At 40.1% G+C, this 23,806-nt stretch overlaps 1 protein-coding gene and 1 long non-coding RNA gene across 4 annotated transcripts in view; one reads left to right on the top strand and one right to left on the bottom strand.

Moving 5' to 3' along the window:
• Positions 1-4,975: 4,975 nt before the first annotated feature.
• On the bottom strand, positions 4,976-16,172 carry LOC140002240 (uncharacterized). Of its 2 annotated transcripts, XR_011808533.1 has the most exons (4): positions 16,041-16,172; positions 10,875-10,930; positions 7,754-7,915; positions 4,976-5,535 (listed from the first exon to the last, which is right to left on the bottom strand). It is a non-coding gene; the product is annotated as an uncharacterized lncRNA (long non-coding RNA). The 2 variants fall into 2 exon arrangements; XR_011808532.1 differs by having other exon boundaries at positions 4,976-7,915.
• Positions 16,173-16,367: 195 nt separating this feature from the next.
• CFAP54 (cilia and flagella associated protein 54) overlaps positions 16,368-23,806 on the top strand; it is a 113,292-nt gene continuing 105,853 nt past the window's right edge. For both annotated transcript variants that reach the window (XM_072036319.1, XM_072036316.1), the window contains exons 1-2: positions 16,368-16,564; positions 21,317-21,422. In XM_072036319.1, the coding sequence (XP_071892420.1) occupies positions 16,404-16,564; positions 21,317-21,422 (267 nt within the window). In that variant the 5' untranslated portion in view covers positions 16,368-16,403. The remainder of the gene's footprint in view (positions 16,565-21,316; positions 21,423-23,806) is intronic.

The following is a 23,806-nucleotide window of genomic DNA, read 5'->3' as shown; positions in this document are numbered from 1 at the left end:
AGGATAAATGTCTGCTAGAAATTAAAAAGAAAAATAATAAAAAAGAGGAAGGAAGTACGTTCTTGAAATTCTGTATTAGCGGGATTTCATAGCATTAGCATTCTCACGCTATATTTTGTTTTAAAAATTAATTTACCTTTTTTTATAATTCATCAAAACATTTTATTTTGCCCACCAATGAGCTCTCCATAGAAACAGTTGTCTCTTAGTAACATACCGAGAATAGAGCTGCTGGATCTGTGTATACACTGCATCGGTGTACACCGCCCTGCGAGGGAGAATATGGGAGTTCTCCTTCCGTAACAGCAAGCTGGCACAGCGCTGCAACACAGCTCATTGCCCCCGAGCTTGGGCTCCTTACGTATGAGCCACAGGTCACTTCTACCTGCATTATTCCTTGGCCTTCGCAGGGGCGTATCAGCTCTTGGTTTTGTTTAAATAGGACATGAGCCAGTGAACTCCAGGAGCACTTTTTGCCTGTTCTGTACAGGTCACAGATAGGGCTGTCAGCTGGCAGTGACTTTTGGCCCCTGCCGATTGAATTCAGGACTGTTTTGGATACTGCCCCTGATATTTTTTTTCCAGTCTTTCTACGTGGAAAAATCTTGAAAATGTTATCACCGGTGTCACCTCGCTCCAGCCGCTCTGCTGGGCACTCCTTTCCCACCGTGTCACGGCCAGGCCAGACGGCTCCCGCTGCCCCTGGCTTTGCTGCCTCTCTCAAGGTCTTCCCTCTGCACCTTTTGCCCTCCCCGGGCTGTGGTACAGCCTCTGGCACACAGCGCTGCTGCCTCTCCTCCTTACGTGCACCGTGCTTTCTCCGAAGCAGTCCAAGGGCACGGTTATGATGACATTAGAGCTCCTCTGCAGCTCTGTGTCGATATTTACACTGAGCTGATCGTTGGTTAGGTAAGGATATGCCTACGCTGTAAAACCTCCTGAGTTTAACTGGAGCTGCCGGGGAAAAGAAGTCGGCAGTATGGAGTGGGTCAGGGGCTGTGTGCACCTTGCGTGCTTGGCCCCCAGTTTGGGCAGGAGCCATGCTATTATTTTGTGTGCTTAGAAGGGGATGAGGCACACATTTCAGCTGATGCTTAACCCCTTTCTGGTTGTTCATTGCTGCATCCTGGCTGAGACCAATGTCTGCCTTGGCTGGTATTCTCCCCTCCTTCAGAGTACCCCAGGCCATTCAAAACCATTGTAGGGCAAACTGTGCTCTATCCCTGGCCCTCCACAGAGGCTTTTAGGATGGCAGGCAATGGAACATCCTATCCCGGATTTTGATAAGGGAAAGAGTGGTTATCAGCCTTGGTTCCAGGCCCAGACTGAGGGACTGAAGACAAGATATGTCTTGTCTCAGCACACAGTTATTAAAAGAACATGTCTGGAGGCAAAGAAGAGGCCTAGGAACCAGGAGAAACCAGGCAGAAAAGAAACTCTCTTTCCCTGTGTGTGGGGAAAATGAGGTGGAGAGAAAGCATCTGCTGAAACGTGGTTTTTAAAATTCTATATTTGTGCAGTTAATCATATTTTGCAGCAAGCTATTTCAGAATAAGAAGCAGGGTGGCTGGGAAGGATCTTTTTTTTTTTTTTTCCCAGGGGAATGTTAGGGTGCTATGAACTGTTGAGGATGCTTCAGGAGGTGTGAGGATGGTAGGAGGAAGCTGAGGTGACAGAAGAAGCAGCAGAGTTGTAGAAGCCACGGGGGCTTTTCCACTCCTCTCTCACAACCCATGTCCACCCCTTCCCCTTCCTTCAGGTCTCTCTGGCTATGCCATCTCCATGCTCAGGTCTCAGGCATGTCACTCCTCACTCTGCAGGATGTGCCACCTTTCAGCAGCCCCAGTTCACTTCCTTTATCTTCCAGAAAGACGGGAATGGGGCAGATCAGGGGCCTTTGCCTGGTGCTGAGAATGGATGTGAGACAAGGAAGCAGACAGAGCATGGACAGGAGGACAGGAAGGCCTGCAGTGATACTGAGAAGAGGTCTATTCAGAGGGAAGGGATTCAGCCCAAAGCCGATTTCCTCTCCTAGGCCGTAGCAGAGATGGCAGATTGTTGCCCTCAGCAGCTGTCAAAAGGCTGTGTCTACATTAGCAATTTGTTTCAAAGCAATGGTGCAGTTAGGAGGAAAATACAGCCATTGTCTCCATTTACCATGTGTTGTTTCAGTTCTCAGAGGGGTTTTGGTGCATACAAAGTAAATTCCTTAAGGAGGAATTGAAAACAGAAGCTCTGCTTCCGATGTGCTCCAAATGCACCCTGGTGCTAATGGGGACAGTAGGTTCCAAAATAGCGTGAGAGCTGCATCATCGTGAGGTCCCCTAGCACATACCTAACACTTTCTGTCTTCAGAAGGCTTTGCACCACGTGTGTAGCAGATGTGTTTGGCTACAGGGGCCAGGCTAAATATAATCCAGAATATACCCCCACCACCCCAACACATGTAGTGGAAAAACGAGGTGCCTCACTATCAACTGTTTCAATCTACTAATGTAGATGCTCTACTCCTAATGTGCTGAATTACTTTCTCATGTAAACACAGCCTGCTTTGGCCGCACCTTGAGCTGGCTTTGGGATATGGTAAATCCAAGATGAATATGTACCTAGAATGCTTCATGTGTATAAAATATATCTGTTAGCTTTAAGCTCTTTAATCACTCACTACTAACGTTGTTTATCTTAACTCGAGTGGAAGAGATAAGGCAAAACCTGCCGTCAATTGCAGTAGTAGGTATGCTGGCATCATAGACAAAGATACAGGGATTGCTACGGAACTGTATCCCAAGGTAGGTAAAGGCACACAGCCTGAAAAGTGCACTCAGTGAGATGTCTACCCACCCAGAAAAAAAAAGAAAAAAGAAGAAAAAAGCCAGAGGCGTAGCTGGGTGAACAACTGTGATAATATCGTTCTTTCCTGAACAGAAGCTACTACATGCTTGCTACAAAGGTAGAAGAAATCAAACAATGTTTAAGCCAGAATGATGAATAGATGTAACAGTCAATATTTACTAATGCAATTACAAAATGATATACATTCTTAACTGGTGTATTGTTTTCCTTTTTTCACTTTTCCTGTGGTTTCTATTCACTTGTGAGCTCCTTTATTTGCATAGCACAGTGAGAGTGCTGATTTAAGCTTCTGCAAGCACTCTGTGCTCTGTGCCGCTATTGTCACTTACAGTCAAGGTTTAGTTGTAGCTGCTCCCAGGAGCTATACTCTGCCCCCGTCCCTCACATATCCTACTGTGAATTGAAAGCATGTTCTAACAAAGTGTTATGAAAGGGCATGTAAGATTACAAAGACATTTTTTTGGTATGGAAAATTTGAGTGTTCTTTAGGAAGCTGTAATTTGTACAGTTTAATCTTTTTTCTTACCAGGGCAGATAAACCTAGACATTCTGCTCTCAGATGATAGCACATTTGGAGATCTGAGAGAAACAGGGAGCTGCTGGAACATATTGCAGAATCCTAAAGCACTTAGCAACAGAGAGAGTGTGGGATGCAGCGACATAAGCCGGAATGTGGAAACAAGTGACATCGAGGCGGCTGTTTGGGAAAGAAGAGCTTTTACTTTGTTTATAATTTCAGTAATTCTAAAGAACCATGCAGTGTGGGAGGTCACTGTGGTCTCTGACGCTGCATATATTCTTCTCTGTGTGACTGCTCTTAACACTTCCATGGTAATTATTGTCCAAGAGTGCTGGATGTATTAATTTCCTTCGTATTTCCTGCTTCCCTTAAAAACAGAGAAGAGGTATTAAGAGATTTGTGGAAGGGGAATGTTATTTGCTTTAATTTATCCTGTTAAAACATACTCATGTCATATGCACTACGAAGAGATACATATCAGCAGATGGCTTGATTGCACAGCTTGATTCTGCACATACTAATAAAACTCTCTTTCTGCATATGAGGGAGCAACATGTACATTTTGTAATATGTCCAGTCATTAAAATCACAGAGTGTTCTGGAGTGATACAAGCATTCACAGTAATGAAGTTAGAGCTTTGGACTAATAGGAACTAAAACATCCTGATAGCATACACTAACGGTGGATGTCAAATAACAAGCAGAAACAGAGGGCTGAGGTGCTAACCAGGATAAATAGAGCTGAGATAAAGGAAAAATGTCTCCGACATGAGAGTGAATTTTAGAAGGGATTCAGAAATTCATGTGTTTCTAAGCTTTGCAAGTCCCCCTGGAGATAAGAGTGATCCAGAGAACTGGAATTTAATTCAGCAAGTAGCTGGAAACTCAATTTTACTGAATACACATGGACCTGCAAATGCAAAAATCTCCCTTACTCTGAACAGTTACTGCACACTTTAAACAGAGGGGTTGCACAGCTCTAGGGTTGAAGCAAAGGCCATATGCAATACAGGGTTCTTGAGCAGTTCAGAAACCTTGTAATAAACATTACATTTTGTATTTAATGAGGGGTGAACTATCCATTGCTTTATATTTTCTTTTTCTTCTCTTTAAATCTCTTTTGTTGTTTGTATTATTGAGTACCTTAATTGTGTCTACTTTTCAGGCATTCTGCATTGAAAAAAATAGTTGAAGGAAATTATAGAGATTTACTAATTTATGGTAACAGAAGTGCTACAAAAATGCATAGAACAGAAACAAAATATATATATAATTAATGGTGCTCAATAAAAGCTGTTAGTATTCAAATCTGACAAATTTATCTACACATTGACTAGTTCAGTGTGGCATTGTTTCAGGCTACTGTCGATACTTTACCCCATGTGCAACCTGTCATCGGATAACTGGCCTTTTAAAGGGAACTGGACTCAGCCTAGCTATTGATAAATTTTTAATTCCAAAATCCTGACATAATTTCAGTTACAAAAATACAGTAATCACCTTACATTATATGACAAAATTAAAAAAAAAAAAAAAAAAAGTAAGATAAATGAAATAGAAAAGGACACAAAATGAAGTTACCAGACCAAAGCTGGGCTACAAATTACAAATTTATTACAAGAAAATAATAAAGAACAGAGACATCCCTAGACTGTAGCAGAAGAGTAGTGTAGACACGGCATTATCAAATCATTCAGGCTACAACAGGATGAACCTGAAAAGTTATCCCATGCTATTTGTGAACATCAATCTCTTCCAGGCTTCCAAAACTCACTGGGACCTCTTGTAGCTGACTAATGAGGAGAAGATCATCTTGGCCTGATCCTCCCTAGGTCCCTTTGCTTAGGAACAACACTGAAGTAATGCTCCACCATTTCCACCCTCAGGGTAAAACACTTTCCTCGAGGAAGTTTCCCACACGTTCCTGTCTGCAAATTTTGCAGGGACTAAGCGCCAGACAGTCTCTCTGTATTTTAATGTCTCTCGTCCATATTAATAGCTGCAGAGCCCTGGAGAGGAAGCATCACCTGCTGAAGAGGTTTGAAGACCTGAAATTCCAGCACCATTGCTGAAACATTTGCCTTGACCTACTCCCACTTCATATTTTTCCTTTCTTCTTGCTCTCTTCTTCTGTTGCTCTCAGCTAGTGCCTTTCTCTTCTCCTAAGGAAGACCATTATCTCAGACCCAGCATATACGATTGCTACCATCAAACCTGTATTCTCTGACTCAGACAACATAAGTCAGAGGCTTGAGGGAGCTCCAGCCGTCCCCTGGAGAATCAGCCCAACCCCCTCACCTTCCCATGCAGCACTCCCCCTCTCTTCCACTGCATCTGATTTTCCTAAAAACATTTCAGATAATGGAAATTGTAGGAGCAGTAACATTCTCCGCCACCTCCCCCACCTCTGCTGAGAGTCTTCGTTTTTATTTCTAAATGGTGCAAAAGTGTTTCCAAAGACAAAAAAAGAAGCAGGTCAGGATGCTCGTGATACCATTCTTTGTAATACAAATGAAGGCTTTTTTTCCCCTAGAAAATGAGCCTGGAAACACCCTTTTAATGTGTGAAGGCAGCCAGCATCAATAACATGCAAAGAGCTGAATCTAGATACTAGTCAGGGTTGCTGTTATTAAAGGGAAGTTTACCTAATTTTAGATCTGAGAAATCAAGGCCTAGGGTCTGCCACAGCTAGCTGCCTCTTTTTCCTTCCCCCGAAACCCAAACCACAACAAATATACACGCTAAGTGAAAGTATCTCTTTTTAGGAGAATTCTGAAGAAGGCATTATTTTTGCTTACTTATTTCCCTCTTCAGTCCAGACTGTGTCTGCTCTGAGCAGCTTCTGGGGCTGTAATGGAGAGAGCTCCTTCCATCAGCGTTCAAGGCAGGATCACTTTTCCCTTAAGAGAAGACTCTCCTCTTGAGACCTGACTCTTAAATATCATAGGCACTGAAGATACTGCAGACCATTTTCCTTTGTTATCCTCTGTCTCTTCCTTGTCCTCTCCTTTATCCCTTTGTTCTCTTTGCCTCTTCCCCCAATGCTTTTTGTGGAAATACTCTTTTCCTCTCTGCTCCCTCAACTTCTTCCCCCAAATCAAATGCCACTTGCATGCCCTTTTCCATCCTGTTCAACTACAGCGGTTGTGCTATCATCTGCTCGTTTCTCCTCCCTTCATTCCAGACACCACATCTTACAGCCCTTCAACTTTCAAAGGCAAATTGCAGTCTCTCAGTGCATCCCAGCAGCAACAGGCTCTCCCATCTTGTCATCTCCATATTTCTATGCCCCCAGTTTCTTTGCTTTGTGCACCTGTGCTGCTATGAACACTGGTCATTGAATATGCACCCACACTATGCAAAGCAGCACCCTATCAGAAATACACAGCGTGATCCCAGATATATTAACTTCAGAGACAGCTTGTTCTGGTACGTCCTTCTGCTGTAATTACATTGTTTTGGTATTTCCACACAGTACAGCACCATGCCAAGTGGCTAAGCCTGTTCAGAGCTGGCTCAGATGCTGCACCTGACGTCAGATCAGGACTGGAAACAGTCATCTGACCCCTGACTGAAGCTGGGATTTGGCATTATGGTGCTGGTTAATTCATTTCCTCTTCTTCTTACACTTCCCTAGAAATTTTCACCCCAATTTTCGCTCTCCCTGAACTATCAGGCTGCAGCACACTATAGATCATACGGGTGCTGCAGGCTCACAGAAGAGAAGCCCGTTCTTCTGAGTGTGGGGTTGCTGAAAGAGGACCAGGTGGGTGTTGCTGGGGTGTCTGAAACAAGAGTAGAAGTGTTATACCGGGACAGGTATTATGCTCAGACACACTCCTTCATTTGTGTTGTAAGGACGTTGTTATGGGTTCTCTGGAAGGACCACACATATCTGCAGCACAGATAACGGCAGGCTGTCTATTCTTGCAGACCTTAAAATGATTGTAGTAAAGCTGTGTGAGCTAAATCCTCCCATGGAAGTACAGCCCTAGTCCAGCCTGTGACTAGTCCAGACCTGCTGCCTACTGAGCTCCATGGGCAAGTGGTCTCTGAGGTGGGGACAGCATTTACACGTAGATGGCCCATGGAGAGTAGCCTGGAAAAAATGGAGGCTGCTAGGAAAGCATGTGATGCACTGAGTTTGTTATCTGAAGAAAATAAACCAAATATCTAAATTAAAAAAAAAAAAAAGAAAAAGAAAAAAAAAAAGGATTTTGTAATCCCCGAGTAGAATGTTTTTTGTAGTGGAATTCTGTGATATGGTCCTTTTTTTCCTTAACTAAATCATGAGACAAACTGCAAACCTGGGGCAGAGGCTACTTATTAACTTCACAACAGAGGCAATACCACATGGAATGGGCTGGCACGTTTTCTTACGTTCTTACAGCAGTTTTGTCATCGGTGTTGTTGGCACTGAGGAAACATCCAAAATCTTCTACTTAGCTCTTTGAGACAAACAGAAGATGCAGTTCTGTCACAACTAAGAAATCATGTCTAACTTGTTGCAAGAAGCTTGTAAGCAATTTCTTTCACTCCTCTCTGCAAAATAAATAAATAAACATGTAGGTAGCCTTGATGTCTTAAAAGTTTTTTTTGTTTGTTTTTTGTTTTTCCCAAGTGCAAATATTTATAAAAGCATTTCTCCAGAAATGGCATAACTGTTTTTCAGATTACTTCAAAACATGTTTACTAACTAGCAAAGTAGGCCATGGCTATACTGACAAAGAAAGTAGTGAAATCAGAGCAGATCTGCACAGTGAAACAGTTACTCCCAGGGACAATATGTTCACATAGTGCGTGTTTTGTGGGTTTTACTTTGAACTAGTTCTAGTCTGTTCCTATAGACTGAATCTCCAGTAACAGTTGGAGGATGTTAGGTGTGCTCTTGGAGTACACGTTTCAACGTAGTTCAGTTTAAAGGAATTCAATCCATGCATTCAAGATCACTCCATTACATGAAACATATGCAGGAGCTGAGGATGCTTCAAAAGTGTACTCAAAATGAACTAAATTGCTAATGTAGATGCACTCATAATCTCAGATCTACAAATTAGCTTGGATTATTATTCATGTCTGATAATAATAGTGATTATGTTTCTGATTACTAAATTTTAATTATATTTGTGCAAACTCAGATGGGTGTATAATGCTTGATTTCAATGAAGTTGTGCTTACATACTCTAAGCAATCATCCTGACAGTCTTTTCTAATGGGATTACACAGGTACAGCATAACAAAATTTGCTTCTGTAAAGATAATTTTTTAGGCAGTTATATTGCTAACGACACAGAAGAAATAATAAAATCTAACTGACTTATTTTTGGTTCTACAAAGGTAAAAACCATGGTGTCTCTATATTTAATAGATATAACAGAGTATACATGGTAGATCCACTAAGTAAAAAATAGCCATTTGAATATATCCACCCCTAATAGGTGAAGAGCCATATATCCGCCTGAAAGCATTTCAGCAAAATTTTCAACATTTGTTTCCAACATTTCATCTACAGTTTTGTAGCCAAGGTCTACATGATTTTTATTATTCCATCAATTAAACAAGTAAAAGCGCTGGTAGGAATTTCTATTTTTTCTCAGAGTGCCGTGATGTAAACAGAAGGCAATAGTTTAATCTTTGAAACTGAAATTCTGGGGGAGAAAAGGGTAAAAAGGTAAAGATTACAATTTTATTTAGAGTACATTTTGCATAAAAATAAAAAATGTAAAGAACAGATTGACAGTATGCTGACCAGACATGTATGTAGTTGTATTACATATATAATCATATCTATAAAATCTCAATACAAGTTGTTATACCAGAGGAATGGTTTTATTGATATAAGAAATTTGTTGCATGGATTCAGGGTAATCTTTGGACAATGGGAAGGTCTCTTGTTCATTAAAAAATAGGTATTGTAATAAGAGTTGTTGGCTTGGCAGTTTTGGGTTTAACAGAATGGTAAAATTAGGATCTATTAGCTTTTTCTCTATAAACCTATAATAGGGATATCAGAAACAAAATGTCACGTATAAAGATCTCAGTGAGACGTCTGAGATCTCTGAATCTGATTCAGAGATGACTAAAGGATTCTTCACTCACATAACTTTCCAAAAATCAAATTTCTTTTCTTAAATAGTGATTTCTAACGAACTATATATATATTACAGATTGTTTGCTGATACTATTTTCTTCATTTTTTACTTTGTTACAGTTTAACACTAGATGAAAGTGTATGTGAGGCACACAACTGAATCTTTATTGTATTATAAATAACCAAGACTTTTATTCCTTTGTTGGTTTTGTTACTTTATACAGGTATGTTACCTTTTACTGCTTCCCTTTTGTTCATCTCAAAAGAAAGTTCACAGCCTAAAGTTTCAGAAGAGTCCCACTCAACCCTGACATAATACTCCATCCTAGTTCTCTCTGTGTTAGAGAGAAGTTCAAATGTCTGGCTAATAAACTTCACCTAGTCTGCCTATTAAGAGAGGTATGTTTACAATAGTGTGGAGGGCCCTTCTTTCTGAGGAAGAAGGATTAAATTATCTCATTCTGTTTAAAAATACATCATTTTCAAGTACTACACAATTATGAAATATATTTTTTTCTTCAGATAAACCTTCTAGTAAAAAGACAATATAAATAAAAGACAATATGAAAAAAATCAAAACATACAAAAATATAATTCTAGGTGTTAAATAAAAATAGAAATAAAAATGCATAGCAAATAAATAAATAAAATAAAGTGGCTCAGAAACAGATATAAATTCATATTGTAATGTGACAAGAAATGGCCAAAACTGAAATGCACTAATGTAAAAATATGGGAAGTCATCACCAAGTTATTTTATCTCTCTGTTTGTTGCCAATGTTTAATATATAAAAGTATCTGTTATTTCAAAACTCTTGCAGTTGAAAGCAGAAACTGCTTGCCATACAGATTATGAAGTGCAGGACCAAACACTAAGAAGAGGGTATTTTTAATTTAATTAAGGCACTCCGTTCCCATTAAGCATTTGCATTCCTTTTGAAAGCAACACTGAAAATAATGGTCTGCTTTTAAAGTGTTAAGGATAAAGGCTAAAGGAAGTTTAACCATATTAGCAGTAATAGGTCTACTTCTGCTGTCCAGCCAATTTCTACAAGCTTATCTATCAGTGGCAATCAATGGTTAATCACCAAAAGAAGTCAGAATTCCTGCAGGAAACACCTGTACTTCTACCCGCTGTTGTTAGCAGATTGCAAGCCTGGGATTTTAAACTTCCTTGTATCAACTATTTAGTCTTCTTTATTGCCATCATACTTTTGGGTATTGTAGCTTTTCCTGAAGATTAAATGCTACTATGGATTTAATGATCCAGTATCTGCTATAGATCCAGTATCTTCTATAGAGATAATGATAAACACATAATCCTCTTCCTGGACAGTTTTTATTTCATAGAATGCAATCAGGCAACAGCAACACTTGCTCTAAAGAGAAATTATTGTAAATTGTACTTACACTGAAATAAAGCCAACATGCGCCCGCTCCACTGTTCTAGAAACTAGCCAAATATCCTTCCCGCATGTATATAGAAGAAAAAACAATTAATTTTTCTTAAACATTAATTTTGTAAAATTCTAAAGTAATCAGATGAAGGCTTACAATGACATATATTATGTGTATCATTGGTCATAATGGTATATTTTATTAAGAGTAATATATACCAAGATAATACAATAACATATAACAAAAGCTCAGAATGATATATATTATTAGAAATAATGACCTAGAAAATAAAATTACGTAGAATAATAAATAAGAATTATTGAAAAATATGAAATGTCCAAACAATTATGAGAAGATACGGATATTTTTTCTACTTCCATGAAGAAGCAAGGGTTATTAACAAAAACAAACAAACAAACAAAGCAAAGTAATATAAATCAAAACAAAACAAAACAAAACTACTCTTCCACATTGCATAATTTTCTTCTGCTGACTTCCAAGCTGCTAAATCTCCTAGTCCAAGGTCAGGCTATCACCCAAAACAACTTCTGTCAGCTGCTTGAATAAACCTCGATCAGCAGATACTTTGACCTTGGAGTGAAATATTCTGGCAAGTGAGTAAGAGACTAATATGAATGGAAAATAGAAGTAATTATGCCAAAAAGCTTCAAAATTCATACTGTAATGCAATAAGAAACGGACAAGCCTGAAATGCATTGATCTAAAAATATGGGAGGTCATCACCAGGTTATTTTAGCTCTCTCTTTGTTTGTTGCCAATGGTTAATTCTTAGAAGAGTCTATTTTGATCCTGTGAGTACTCCCTGACCAAACACACAACAGAGAAAGTGTTATGATAAGGATGCATTTGGCTATTCAGGAGTTATATATACAAACAACATTATTTTCCTGAGATGATTTCTGTATACAGCATGTGTAGCAGCTCAGAATTATAACAACAAACATGCATTGGGAGAACATGAACAAAAATGCACCGTCACATTTGGCTTCAAGAGACATTTGGGAAAGGCTTCAGGACTGATTTGTTTATTGGAGCAAACCATACTTCCTCTCACTTAAAGTTTGTCTTGAAAATCTTAATGAAATGAAGAAAAGGCATGATGGTTTAAATGAAACATGTCACTGCCTTGTTCCCAAATTCAAATCTTAACTATTAGATGCCTAGCAATCAGCTTAAGCTGAATGCAGCTAAAAAAAAGAATCCATTTCCCTGTTCTATCTCTTCTCTTTCTTTACTCATAAGCCATAGAAAATTATAGACACCTTGCCTATCTCTCTGCTCACTGAATTAGATATCATCTTTCCTGTGGGCCTCTCTCTAGGTTTTTATGCATACAGCTAAGTATTTTACATTTTAGTGTATTTTTAAGATGCAGCTTTCATGCACATCACTGAAGATCTTGCTCATACATTCAACTTTTCATGCTGGCAAAGGACATACAGGGCTTTTTTACAAGGCTTCTTTACTATCACTTTAAACCACCGCTAAGTTTAGTTTCTCTATTAGAGAAACCCCTACAGCTTCCCGAGACTTGAGACGACCTTTGACTGAGAGAAGTTTGCCTCCATGGTCTGTCCAGGGAGCCAAAATTAATACATCCCCAAAACAAATATTTTCAGACCCCCCAAAATCTTTCCAAAATAAGCTCTATCAATTGATATCTACCTCGGTAGAATGTATTTGTAAACTGGAATAAAACAAATCATAATTAAATATAGAAAACATTGGAAATTTTAGACAAACTATCTCATCAAAGCAATAGCTGCATATTTCGGAAAGTCCCTAACAGACATTTTTGTGTCCAACTGCTGTCTTAGGTACTTAAATCCGTAAAGCAGATCTGAGAATCTGCTGTGTTTCAACTTAAACCTCTTAAAAACTCAGGCAGCTGTACGACAACCCTGCTGCATCTGCCTCCCCAAAGACCGGTTAACCCACTCAGTGCATAGCAATACAGCCTGAGTGGGCTGAGTTAAATCTCATAGATTGTTCACACAAATATTATGCATTCCTACATTTTCTTTAGAAAAAAAAAAAATAATCAGTGGAACAAGATCACTTCTCCCATATAACACATTTTCTGGAAATCAACTGAAACTCATCTGCATGCCTAAGAATATAAAAAAAGAAAAGAAGGTTTTGTTAGCATTCACACTCACACGAAAAAGAAATTAAAAAAAAAAAAAAACAAAAACACCACAACACTTTTGTATGATAACCTTGATAAACTTTATCTTCAGAATTCAGCACTAAAACCTTTCATATGATACAACTGAAACATAGTGAGAACTCTCACCACAAACACGAATGCAGCCTTACAAGATCCTGGCAATTGCACAGTTCTCAGTAGCTGCCATCCTTCCTTCTGCTGATCATTCCTCTTACATTGACGTGCCAGCTCAGAAAGGAGGCCAGCGCTGCTTTTCAAGTAAAAACTGAGTGTTTTCCTTCCCTGAGTGTTCACTTGCATTAAAACTGTCTCAGATCTGCTCTGAAAAGACCATCAATTGTTTGTTTGTCAAGATTCACAAGCTTCAGCCACTTTGCTAATGTATGTTCTAGAGTACAGACACCATATCACTGTTTAACAAATTTTGTATACTACTCAGTGACACAAACAGCACTGATATACTTCACAATATATGTTCAGAGTTATTTTAAAGTCCCATGCCTTCGTTACCCTATCAGCCTGAAGATGCTACAGCAATGGCCCATAATCACCTCAGCTCAGACTTTTTTTTTTTTTTCCCACCTAGAAGCATCAAGAAAGATACATAAATTTAGATAGATGTTTGATCTCTGGAGACTGTCAAGTTACCCTGTTGAAGTCTGGTTAATACAGTGTTCACCATTGTCTCTGTCTCTTCATATCATACAGAAGAATTGCTAGGCACCCTAATTCAAAGGACGCATTCACTACAAGCATCCTAGGAATGGATCTGAACGTGCACCTCTGAATTACTGATAGGGAACAAACTTTGATTATTGTACTAAATAGGGCTCCACAGACGTTACCTCAGCCCCTGCACCCTGAAACCACTGGACACTCTTCCTGTCTGACTTTATTGTGGTCACACAGTGCTTTCCCCCTTTTGTTTGCTCTTGATAACTTCACTGTAGTTCACACAAGTGGAAGTGACACAAGAGAAGAAGTAAGCCGGGAGCCTGATGAGCTAGCAACAGTCTTTCCTCTTTCAGACTCAAGCATACTCTTGGTCCTACAGCCATGAGAGCAGACATTTCTGATACAGACTTTTACTAAGTTAATTCTTTGTGGGCCATTCTATGGCAGATTGCTCATAACTGGCCTTGTAATGTTAAATCATAGGTTGCTATGACTTCTCTGCTTGAGGCAATGGATTTACCTAAATTCTACTTCTTGGGATCCTGTCTGTGCCAATACTCCATACAAGACCATAGTCTTGTCTAGTTTCTCTCTGGTTTTACCTTAATTCAGATTACAATCTAAATGTTCACCTATCAGTGACAACAAAATCATTGGTCTTTCAATCAACCAGTAAGTTTTTTTCTTTTTGTTTTTAGGCTGTAAGGGCATATATAATTCAAAAAATTGCTATAAACTCTCCAAGTCATACAGGTACTGATATGTATATTCCATTTATTTGAGGAAATTCTCCTATCATGGTTTCAATTTCAATAGCCATTACTTTCTTACTGTTTTGCATACACCAAGGTTTTCTCTGTAAACACCAGGTTATGTACACTGAAGGCTTCTGAATAACAGATAAGCTTTCTGAAGTTAAAAAGCTCTATTCATTTAACTATAAGCCCTTTTGACTTTTGGACCCACTGAAGTGTAAATCTGAGTCTTCTCCAACACAATAAAATAGGAATCAATATTGCAAGCATCCAAAGTTGAAATAACATACATGCTATGACGTTTGCTGCAGTGTGACACCTTGCTATGGCTCTGCAGGGGATTATGCCCCTGGTACTGAGTGTCTGAAGTGTTCTCCCTGCACTAAACCTCCATCTAGAAGGGAGTGTAGAGTCAGACCCTGCTGAGCTCTGACGCAGGAATTTTAGACTGAACATTCTTTGCGAGCTGGCTGGTCAGCTACGCCCTGGTTAACTTCCCAGTGGTTAAAACTTTATCTTTACTTAGCTCTCTAATCTTCTCCTTTGGGAAATGACTATACTCCATTTGTCTTATTGTTTTCTTTGACTCAAATTGTTTCTATGGCTGCAAACACTAAATCTAACTGCTAATATTACATTCAGTCCACCATCTGCTAGCCAAATGTTAGAGATACACAAAGTTTTACTCAAGAGTCTCATTTAGTGCCTCTCCAGTAGTACCCCTTAAAGCTCCTAGGCACTGCTGCTTTATAAGGGCACATCTCGCATCAGCTGTGAATTCGCAGATCAGCCCTTTGGGATGTAGCACCATCTAGTGAGGCAAACTAGCTCAGCTCAGGGTCCCGAAACGGACAAAACCAGCAGCGCTTCCAGTGGCCCAGGCAGCCTCTCACCAGAAGCCAGGGTACATTAGTCATCTGGAATCCATCACAGGAAGTTCTTTGGTTAGTGTGGCAAAGCCCAGACAAAATCTTTACATGTAGCAGTAAAACCACCACACTCTCCAAGCCAACTTCTCCTGTTTCAGTTGTCTTGTAAAATTTGTCCCTGTACCCAGTGATTTCTAAATCTCAGCATCAGCACCTTTGTGTCCGGTCTTTTCATGGCAGGCTTTGTTTTCTACTTCTTCCACAGAAATCCAAGGAACCCTCTCCCTCATCCTTATGAATTACTTCACACACACGAACGGCCTCTAATCCCTGCTGGAAACACCTTCCCCTACTCACACGGTACCTGTTGGATGACGGATGTGCACAACTCCCAGCCGGTAACAATACCAAATCAGCCTGTAGAATGAGTCAGGTGCATTAGTCACGGAGTAATTTAAGATTGTGCACATCCCCCACAGTACCTAAATGGTTCCCTCATCGTTTCGCTGGCCTGGCAAATGCAGCGTTTTCTGGTTTAGAGCTTAGTGATATGGTTTAGTGGAGGACTTGTTAGTGTTAGGTCAGAGGTTGGACTGGGTGATCTTGGTGGTCTTTTCCAACCTAGATGATTGGGATTCTGTGATTCTGTGGTTCCTATCACTCCATGTCTCTCTGGTCGTTCCCTTACCATCAGCCACGAATTAGCGGGATGCCAGTAACTCATGGCTGACATGCAGGTGGCAAGGCGCTGTGCAGGTGCCAACCGATCCGTTTTGCTTAGCCTCCCTCCCAAGCCCCTTTTCGTGATGCCCACAGACAACTTCAAAACACCTCGGTGCCATGCCCTCCTACAGCCTTGAAGGAGGGGCTCTGCTCGTTTCTGCTGGAAGCGGGGGGACACCCAGGGCGGCACCTTGGGCTGCCAGAGCCCGGCCCCAGGCTCGCGGGGCTCCCTCCCGGGGGGCCCCGCCGCGGCCGCCATGTCCCCGGGCAGGCCCGCAGCCCGTGCCCGTTGCTTGGCGACGCCGCCGCGCCGCGGCCGGGCCGGAGGATGGCGGAGCCGCCGGCGGCTGCCTTCTACGGGGCCGTGGAGCCGGGCAACCCGGTGGTGGACAGCCTGGAGGCCGAGCTGCGGGACGTCCTGGGCTTCCTCAGGCGCCTGAGGGGCGCGGGGGAGGCCGAGCCGCAGCGCCACGACCTGCAGCGCCGCGGGTAGGGGCCGCCCCTGCCTGTGTTGCAGGCAGGGTTGGACGTGGTGCTTGGGGACATGGTTTAGTGGGTGACATTGGTGGTAGGGGGGTGCTTGGACCAGATGGTCTTGGAGGGCTTTCCCAACCTTAATGACCCCATGATTCTAAATGAGACCCTCCCAAACCCCAACACCTCCTTTTTCTGCACCTCCTCCAAGTGAATACCGTGGGAAGAAAGCGCAGGGTGTTGTGGCTGCTGGCATTGCAGCGGTACCAGAGCTGCCTGAGCTCTTCAGCCGGAAAACCCTCCTGAAGGAGCAGCTGGCAGCCCACCAAGCTGTGCTGCTGGCTGCGAGGGTGGGCGCGGGTGGGCTGTGCCTGCCCCGAAAGATGTGCTCCCAGCAGGGCCACGCGAGGATAGCGACACACGGCTCCCCTCGTGCATATGGCCGTGTCTACGTAGGTATATTTTTATACACGGCGATGCAGGCAGAACATATGGCGAGTATAATTGTGCATATTTGTTTGCTCACATACATGCCTATCTGTGGGTATGCAGAGCTCTACATTTTCTGGTGCAGTTAATATAGAGCAACTAAAATCGGTGGATGATTCACAGTTCATGCATATGTCTTATGCAGACTGTGCATTTCTCATGTAGCTCTCCCTGCTGTGTTTAGGTATATTATAACGTAAATGTTCAACTGCTTCTTTTAAGCTAAATAGTTGATTTTCTCCTGTTGTTATCTGAGCTGTGTTCTAGACTAAATTCACAGATCTTTAACATGAAAATGAAAGTTTCCCGTTACCGTAATTTAATTTGAAAAGAGCACAGCAGTTAGGCTACAGGGTGCTTAGCTTATCACTTACGTGCGGCTTCAGTCCTTACATATTTCACTTGGTACTTTCCTAGATGCAGTCTACAAATAGCCTTTCTCTAAAGGAGCTGGACATAGGTTGTACTCAGATTCTGCAGTCTATCATTTGTCTGCACTGGAGAGCTCTCCTTTTCTAAGTATTCTGGATTTCTAAATTGTTTATGTGGCACGTTCATCATTAGGTCTAGGCCTAGATCTGTCACTCGGGTATGGGTCTCCAGGCCTTTGCCTCTAGTATTTTAAATCCTGGTGTGTTGGCTTTTGGTATTGCTTCAGCAGCTGATTTCAGTGCTTTGGTATTTTTAAGCCCTTCATTTATAGCTTCAGACTGTTTTTTGCTTTAGCTGATCTGTATTCTTACTTCAAAAGTATCCCCTGTAGGCCCCTCAGAGGAAGGAATGCCACTCAGCTGCTTCACACAACACCAATTCAGCAGAAAACTGCTGATAATGAACACATTCATTGTATCTTCTGGTTGAGAGCTGGGCATGCTGAAACCGATCCATTCGCAAATGTCACGTCAAGTAATCAGTTTCTGTGAACAGTGTCTCCAAGCAGTTCTTTACCTTCCCCTCTGGAATATTTTGACCTGATGAGGCTCTGTCTTTTTAGAACTGGTATTTTGTAGATGTTACCCATGTCCATGCTGGCTCAGTTGGCATGAGAACATTTTCCCATCTAAAGAATTCTGCAGCTCACAAGGAGATGAGAGCTAACACTACCTGGGTCTTGATCCCAGCAGTTGGTGATAGTAGTGAGTGACCCATGCCAGAGCTCCAAGGCATGGAGAACGTTGCATAACACTAAGCTCCCCATGGCTCTGCATCCTCTGACATTTTTTGTATGTGTAGGGACGTTATGGAGGTAGAAAACTAGAATTCTGCTTATTAGCACACACACTGAGGTAGCTAGCACAGTCACGGGTATTTGTTTGTGCTTGAAATTTCCATGCTGTTTTTCCCTTGCTTTCTCATTGTTTGATAACTCAAAATTGCTGGTTGCAGAACTAGCCTTAGTCTAGTTGCTTTTAAGAATTTCTGAAGGTAATGGCTATTGCAGATGGTTTCCTAAATGCTCTAAAGAATTCTTGCCTTGTCATTTGTCAAGCTACTTTTTCTGGCATGATTTTGGTTGATGATTAAAGTGCTCTTGTTATTACAGAAGCAAGAAAATGAGCTTCCACATGGTACATATGTACACTTTAGAAGACTGTCGGCTTCGTTCTTCCAATGCTGTCAGCCTTTGATGTCGATAAGTCAATAGTAAGGCCGTAATTTAGGCACTTATAATGTTCTAATGTAAGTAACAAAAAATACAGATTACATGCCCTGTGCTGGAGTTATGAATCTTTTCCAGCAGAAGAAGTAGCAATCAAAAATGTTTTTCCCTCAACTAAATGATAAGTTGTTTTAACCCATTTCTTTGGGCAATGGGAACATCAAGGAATTAACACAAACTATTGATTTTATTTCATGTTGTGCGGTTTAGCCACCCTCATTCAATAAGACATCTTCTGATCAGTATCAGAAAATCCTGTACTAATTGTAGCAAAGACTTGTGACCCAGAAATACAGCTGCGTGGTCCTTACCCTATGCAAAATATTAAGGATTGACCTTTCAGGAAAATATTTTTTTTTTTTTATCCATAGACTGGTTGGAAATGAAGAAGCTTCACCTCTGAGGTCCAGAAGCCCAGTATTTTTCTGAGAATTCACTTGCTTAACTTGTTATTCTGGTGTCCTACAGCCTACATGTATATAAAGGAAAGGCATATTAGCTGTTTGGGAAGTGTCTCACTCTTCTTTGTCTGTGTCAAAGGAACATTCCTGTATCATGCACTCATTTGTACTTAGTCATGGCATTGTAGCAGATATATTTCACCTGAATGTCCCCATTGAAGTTGGCAGTCTAGTCAGATTTGTCACTAGTTTATTGCTGCAGCTAAGGATCTCACTTCTTAATAGAGTATTCAAAACAAAAAGTAAGGATGGCCTTCGCTGGGGGTTTTCCAGCTGATCATCCTGAAGAAATTTGCTAGTCTTACCTTCCAGACCTCTTCCCACAGTCATTCTTACTATCAGTTACTTTACAGCCTGATAATTAGCTTTTTTCTTCTCCCTCAAGTAGTATATATCAAACCTTTAGGACTTTGGAAGTCTTTTCCTAAGTTTCTTGCCATGATAGTCCAAAGGGACTCCACTTGGATGCCCGACTGATTCCTTCCTTTGGAGCCTCTTTGCAGATTTACCCCTACTGGCCAGACTGGTAGTCTCCTGTTGGTGTAAGAGGTCAGTAGCCACCCAGCAATTAATTGCTTACAGATGGACCAGGAGGAACGCATTCTCCACCTAGAAGGTGCTCTTTATTAGACTGGGCTATGATTTTCTTCAAAGATGTAATGTGGGAGAAGATTGTATTCAGGTCGTTGCTTTTGGCCTGGTTTGTGCTGTTACTGCATTTTCCTTTTAAGATACACCTCTAGAATGTCCCATTTCTTTCTTTGCTGTTTACTTCCAAGAACCAAAAATTGTGCCGAGGTGATACTTTTAGGGGAAAAAAAAAAAAGACTATGAGTGTTGTAATTCTTTGGTGTAGAGATCATTTTGACAAGTTGCTCATACAGCCATCTGTTTCACCTTGAAATGTGAAGGTGGCTTGTAGCTTTCTGTGTGGGAAAATTGATGATTCTTATTGTGCTTTTTTTACTGGAAGTCTTATAAGCTACAGTGAAGAACTGTCTGGGAGACTGTAAAAAAGGATTCAAAATTCCTTAATGTCAGAAAACAGCTGAAGAAAGTGTCTTGCATTCTAGTCTACCATCTTAGGAGATCTACCATCTTTTTACTATCTCAGGAGAGTGAAAAGATCCTGATATCTCACACCAGAAACCACACAGTTTAGACATGAGAAGCCAGCTAGAAGGTTATCTTCCAACATGCATTCCCTTCTCTTTAGTTATTTCCCTTCCTTATAAATTGCTACCTATGAATAATGTAGATGCTGTGGTTTCACAAGGCACTCTTTGCTGAGGTTTTAGTAGAAGTGATTTGTTAAGAGAATAAATGTAAGAGATGCCTGGTGCTGTTAAGACTGTCAATACTGTTAGTTCTGTAATAGGATTCTTTTCAGAAAAATCCCTGTGCTTATTAGCAGTCTGCCTCATCAATTAATGTTTTCCAGCTTGAATATAGATTTCTTAAAGAAGTCTAAGGTGGCAGCTATTGCCATAAAATCTTTTTTTTTTTTTTTCCTTTTTAGTAACATGTCATTTGCTTGCTCTCTTTGAGTCCCACCCTTTACAATTTAAAGTTCCCAAACATTTCATGCTAGAGGCTTTCTAATGACTTCCTTCTTTTTGTGATTCCTGGTACAGTTCTACAGTTTCTTTCATGGCTACTAGTTCCTAAGTTTGCTGCTACCAGACAACCATTATTATTTGGGGATCTTTTTTTTTTCCCTACTCTTACTGCTTGTAGTTTCTGGTCCAATAATTGGTCTGAGTTGTAATCCATTGAGTTTCCTTAAAATACCAAATAGTTTCTACAGAGCCTCTCAGATACAATCTGAAAAGTGGGACAGATTTGACAGTTATGACCGTGTTTGAACAATGCAAAGGGACTTGTATTAAGACATTTTATTAAGTATTTACATACAAAACAATTCATCCTTTTTAAAAAATCTGTGTGATAAAAACTGTTGACAGAAATGAAACCCAGAAATGTCCTTGGCTGCTTGTTAAATCCAGTTTTAATGATCACTTGTTTTGAAGTGTGTAGAGGTTCAAATACATTTGGAAGAAGGGGGTTTTCATAATTTGAAGTTTTCTTGATTTGTTTACTTGTTATGATGAGTCTACTGCCAGTCTAATCTGGAATGTTTTTCTCCTGTATTTTTAGTGCAAATACTTTGTTTAATATTTGGAACAAATATAAGCCTCGACTGCCAGACTGTTATTACAATGACAAACTTCTGAAAGTTGGTGATTCCCTTGTTCAGATCAAAGTAAGTCATATCAAAACAGAAAAGTCTCAATCACAGTCTTTTTTATTTCATTATGCTTCTATGCTACTTTATTTTTTAATGATATTTTATAGGAAGCTGTTTAGAAAGTAGCAAAAACTTTTACAAAATAATCCCATTGAGAGTTGGTGAGAGAGTATCTTTAATTTATTATTGTAAAATTGCCATTTTTGGGATATATTTGCTATATCTACATTTTCTATGCAACTGTTGCCTCTTTAAAGTTGAACACTGCAAAATCTTTATTCAGTATTTGTAGTGGTGGTTTGCTCCACAGAGATGTCAACTCAGTGCTCAGTAAACTAAAAGTGAAAGTAAAGAATTGTTAGGAGGGGAACAGAGAACAGAAAACAGACATCGATTATAACAGCTGCATGTATGGATGGTGCTCTTGCATCTTGAAGTCTGTGTGCACTTCTGGTCTCCTTAGAAAGGATAAATTGCAACAAGGCAAGAATCTGGAGAGAGTAATGAGGATGACAAAAAGCGTGAAACAGCTTCCACACAAAAACCAAAAGTAGGCTATGACTATACAGTTAGGAACAGAGATCACTGAGCAGAGTGTAATGCAGGTCTGTGAAATCATGAGTGAAAGAAGAGGCTGAACAGGGACTGATCGTGTACACTTCCACTTCTAATATAACACCATCAAATGAAGCTGGTAGGTGGCAAGCTTGGACAAGAGCAGACTGGATCTTCACAGAATGTGTACTAAAGCTGTGGAATTTCTTGCCACAGGATGGTATGAATGCTGAAAGTTTGGGCACCTTCTTTCCTTGGGTACCTTCTTTCTTTGGGTACCAAGGAAACATGACAAGTTTACAGTGTGAGCTGTAGATTGTTGAAGACATTGAGGGTATTCAGGGAGTGTTTTATGACATGACAGTTTTATGAACTCTTATCTAGTCGTCTGTTATTGGCTGCAGTTGGAGCCGGGGTAGCTATTGACTCAGTAGGGCTATTATTATGTTATGCTCTTACATAATGTTTGTCCTTTGTGTCTGCTGAGAAAAAAACACCTTCAAAGGCGTGCTGCTCATTACCTCAGTGATACTTGTGTCGAAGATCATGCCATAAAGTCTGGGTCTTCCAAGGGCAGTTACAAAGCAAGGCTGAGAAGCAGCTCAAAGTACAGTTGAAAGTTAACTGCAAGTCATTCTTTTGGGTCTGAGGAATGGTGTGTGGTTCTGAGTGATACAGGTGCGGAGCAGAAATGCTAAGGGACTACACAATCATGGGTTGATTTGTTATAATGTTTCAGTTCTTGAAAAGCTGCTTGAGAGAATATGCTTAAAGTTTGATGAGAATTAGCATACATGTAATTTAGAGAAAGGTGCAGCTCCTAAATACATGCCATCTGTTTAGTGTGATTTTGTGTTTGTAATGATCCATCATCATCCTACGTTTTCCTAGGAACATACTGGAAAACTCTTATTTGATCAATATTACATTTCTAGGCTATAACTCCAGCTATCTAGTGTGTCTGTTAAGAGACAATCAAATAAATATTTTAATGGTGTGCTTTCCACCTACTTCAGATACAGGATTTTGATAGTATTATTCTTTTTAAAATTCGATTGTAATAGAAAAAATGTATTTATAGCTGAAAAGTTAGTGAAAGTCTATAATTTATTTGTAACACTGTTCCAAGAAGAGCTTTGGAACGTGTCTGTAACTTCTTCATTTTTGAATATAATGGGAATAAAAAACTAGATTAAACCAAATGGTTGTTGTTGTTATTATTATTATTTAGAATGGGGTATTAAATTTTACCAAAGTGAAAGCATGATTTCATCTGTTATTTTTGGTGTTAAGCTTACTATTATTATATGTCATCTTGATATATTCAAGTCTTTGTATTGTTTCATTCTACAGAGATAAGCATCTGAGATTGTGTCTTGCTAAAAACTTGACCTCATTGCATAAATAAGTACATTTTTGAGGTTCCTAAAAAATTCTTTTAAACTCTTTTATATGTTATTTGGAACTATTATAACAATATTGAGGAAAAAATATATTTGGATTTATATTCTGTTGAAGAAATTTCATATTCTTGTTCTGTCCCCACCAGCAAAAGAAAAAACATATAACTGACATTGTGTTTAAACTGAAAACAGTTTTTAAGAACACTCTATTGACTTTTCCATTAGGAAAGCAGTTAAACGCCTATTGTCACTTTTAAAAAAGTTGTTATTGTTATTCTCTGCAGCATATGACACTGTTAGATTCATCCTTTTCACCTAGAAAAGTAGCAGGCATAATTGGAAGTGTATCAAGATAGTTTGAGGACCTGTCTGTTGGAGGAATACATCCAGTGAAACTGTTCTTACACTATTATGCCCTTTGCTTATGGAGCCTAGCGATAA

The sequence above is a fragment of the Anas platyrhynchos genome, chromosome 1 (genome assembly GCF_047663525.1).
Source record: "Anas platyrhynchos isolate ZD024472 breed Pekin duck chromosome 1, IASCAAS_PekinDuck_T2T, whole genome shotgun sequence".
Taxonomy (NCBI): domain Eukaryota; kingdom Metazoa; phylum Chordata; class Aves; order Anseriformes; family Anatidae; genus Anas; species Anas platyrhynchos.
The sequence above is the reverse complement of the archived record's forward strand: the minus strand, read 5'-3'. Positions and strand labels throughout refer to the sequence as shown.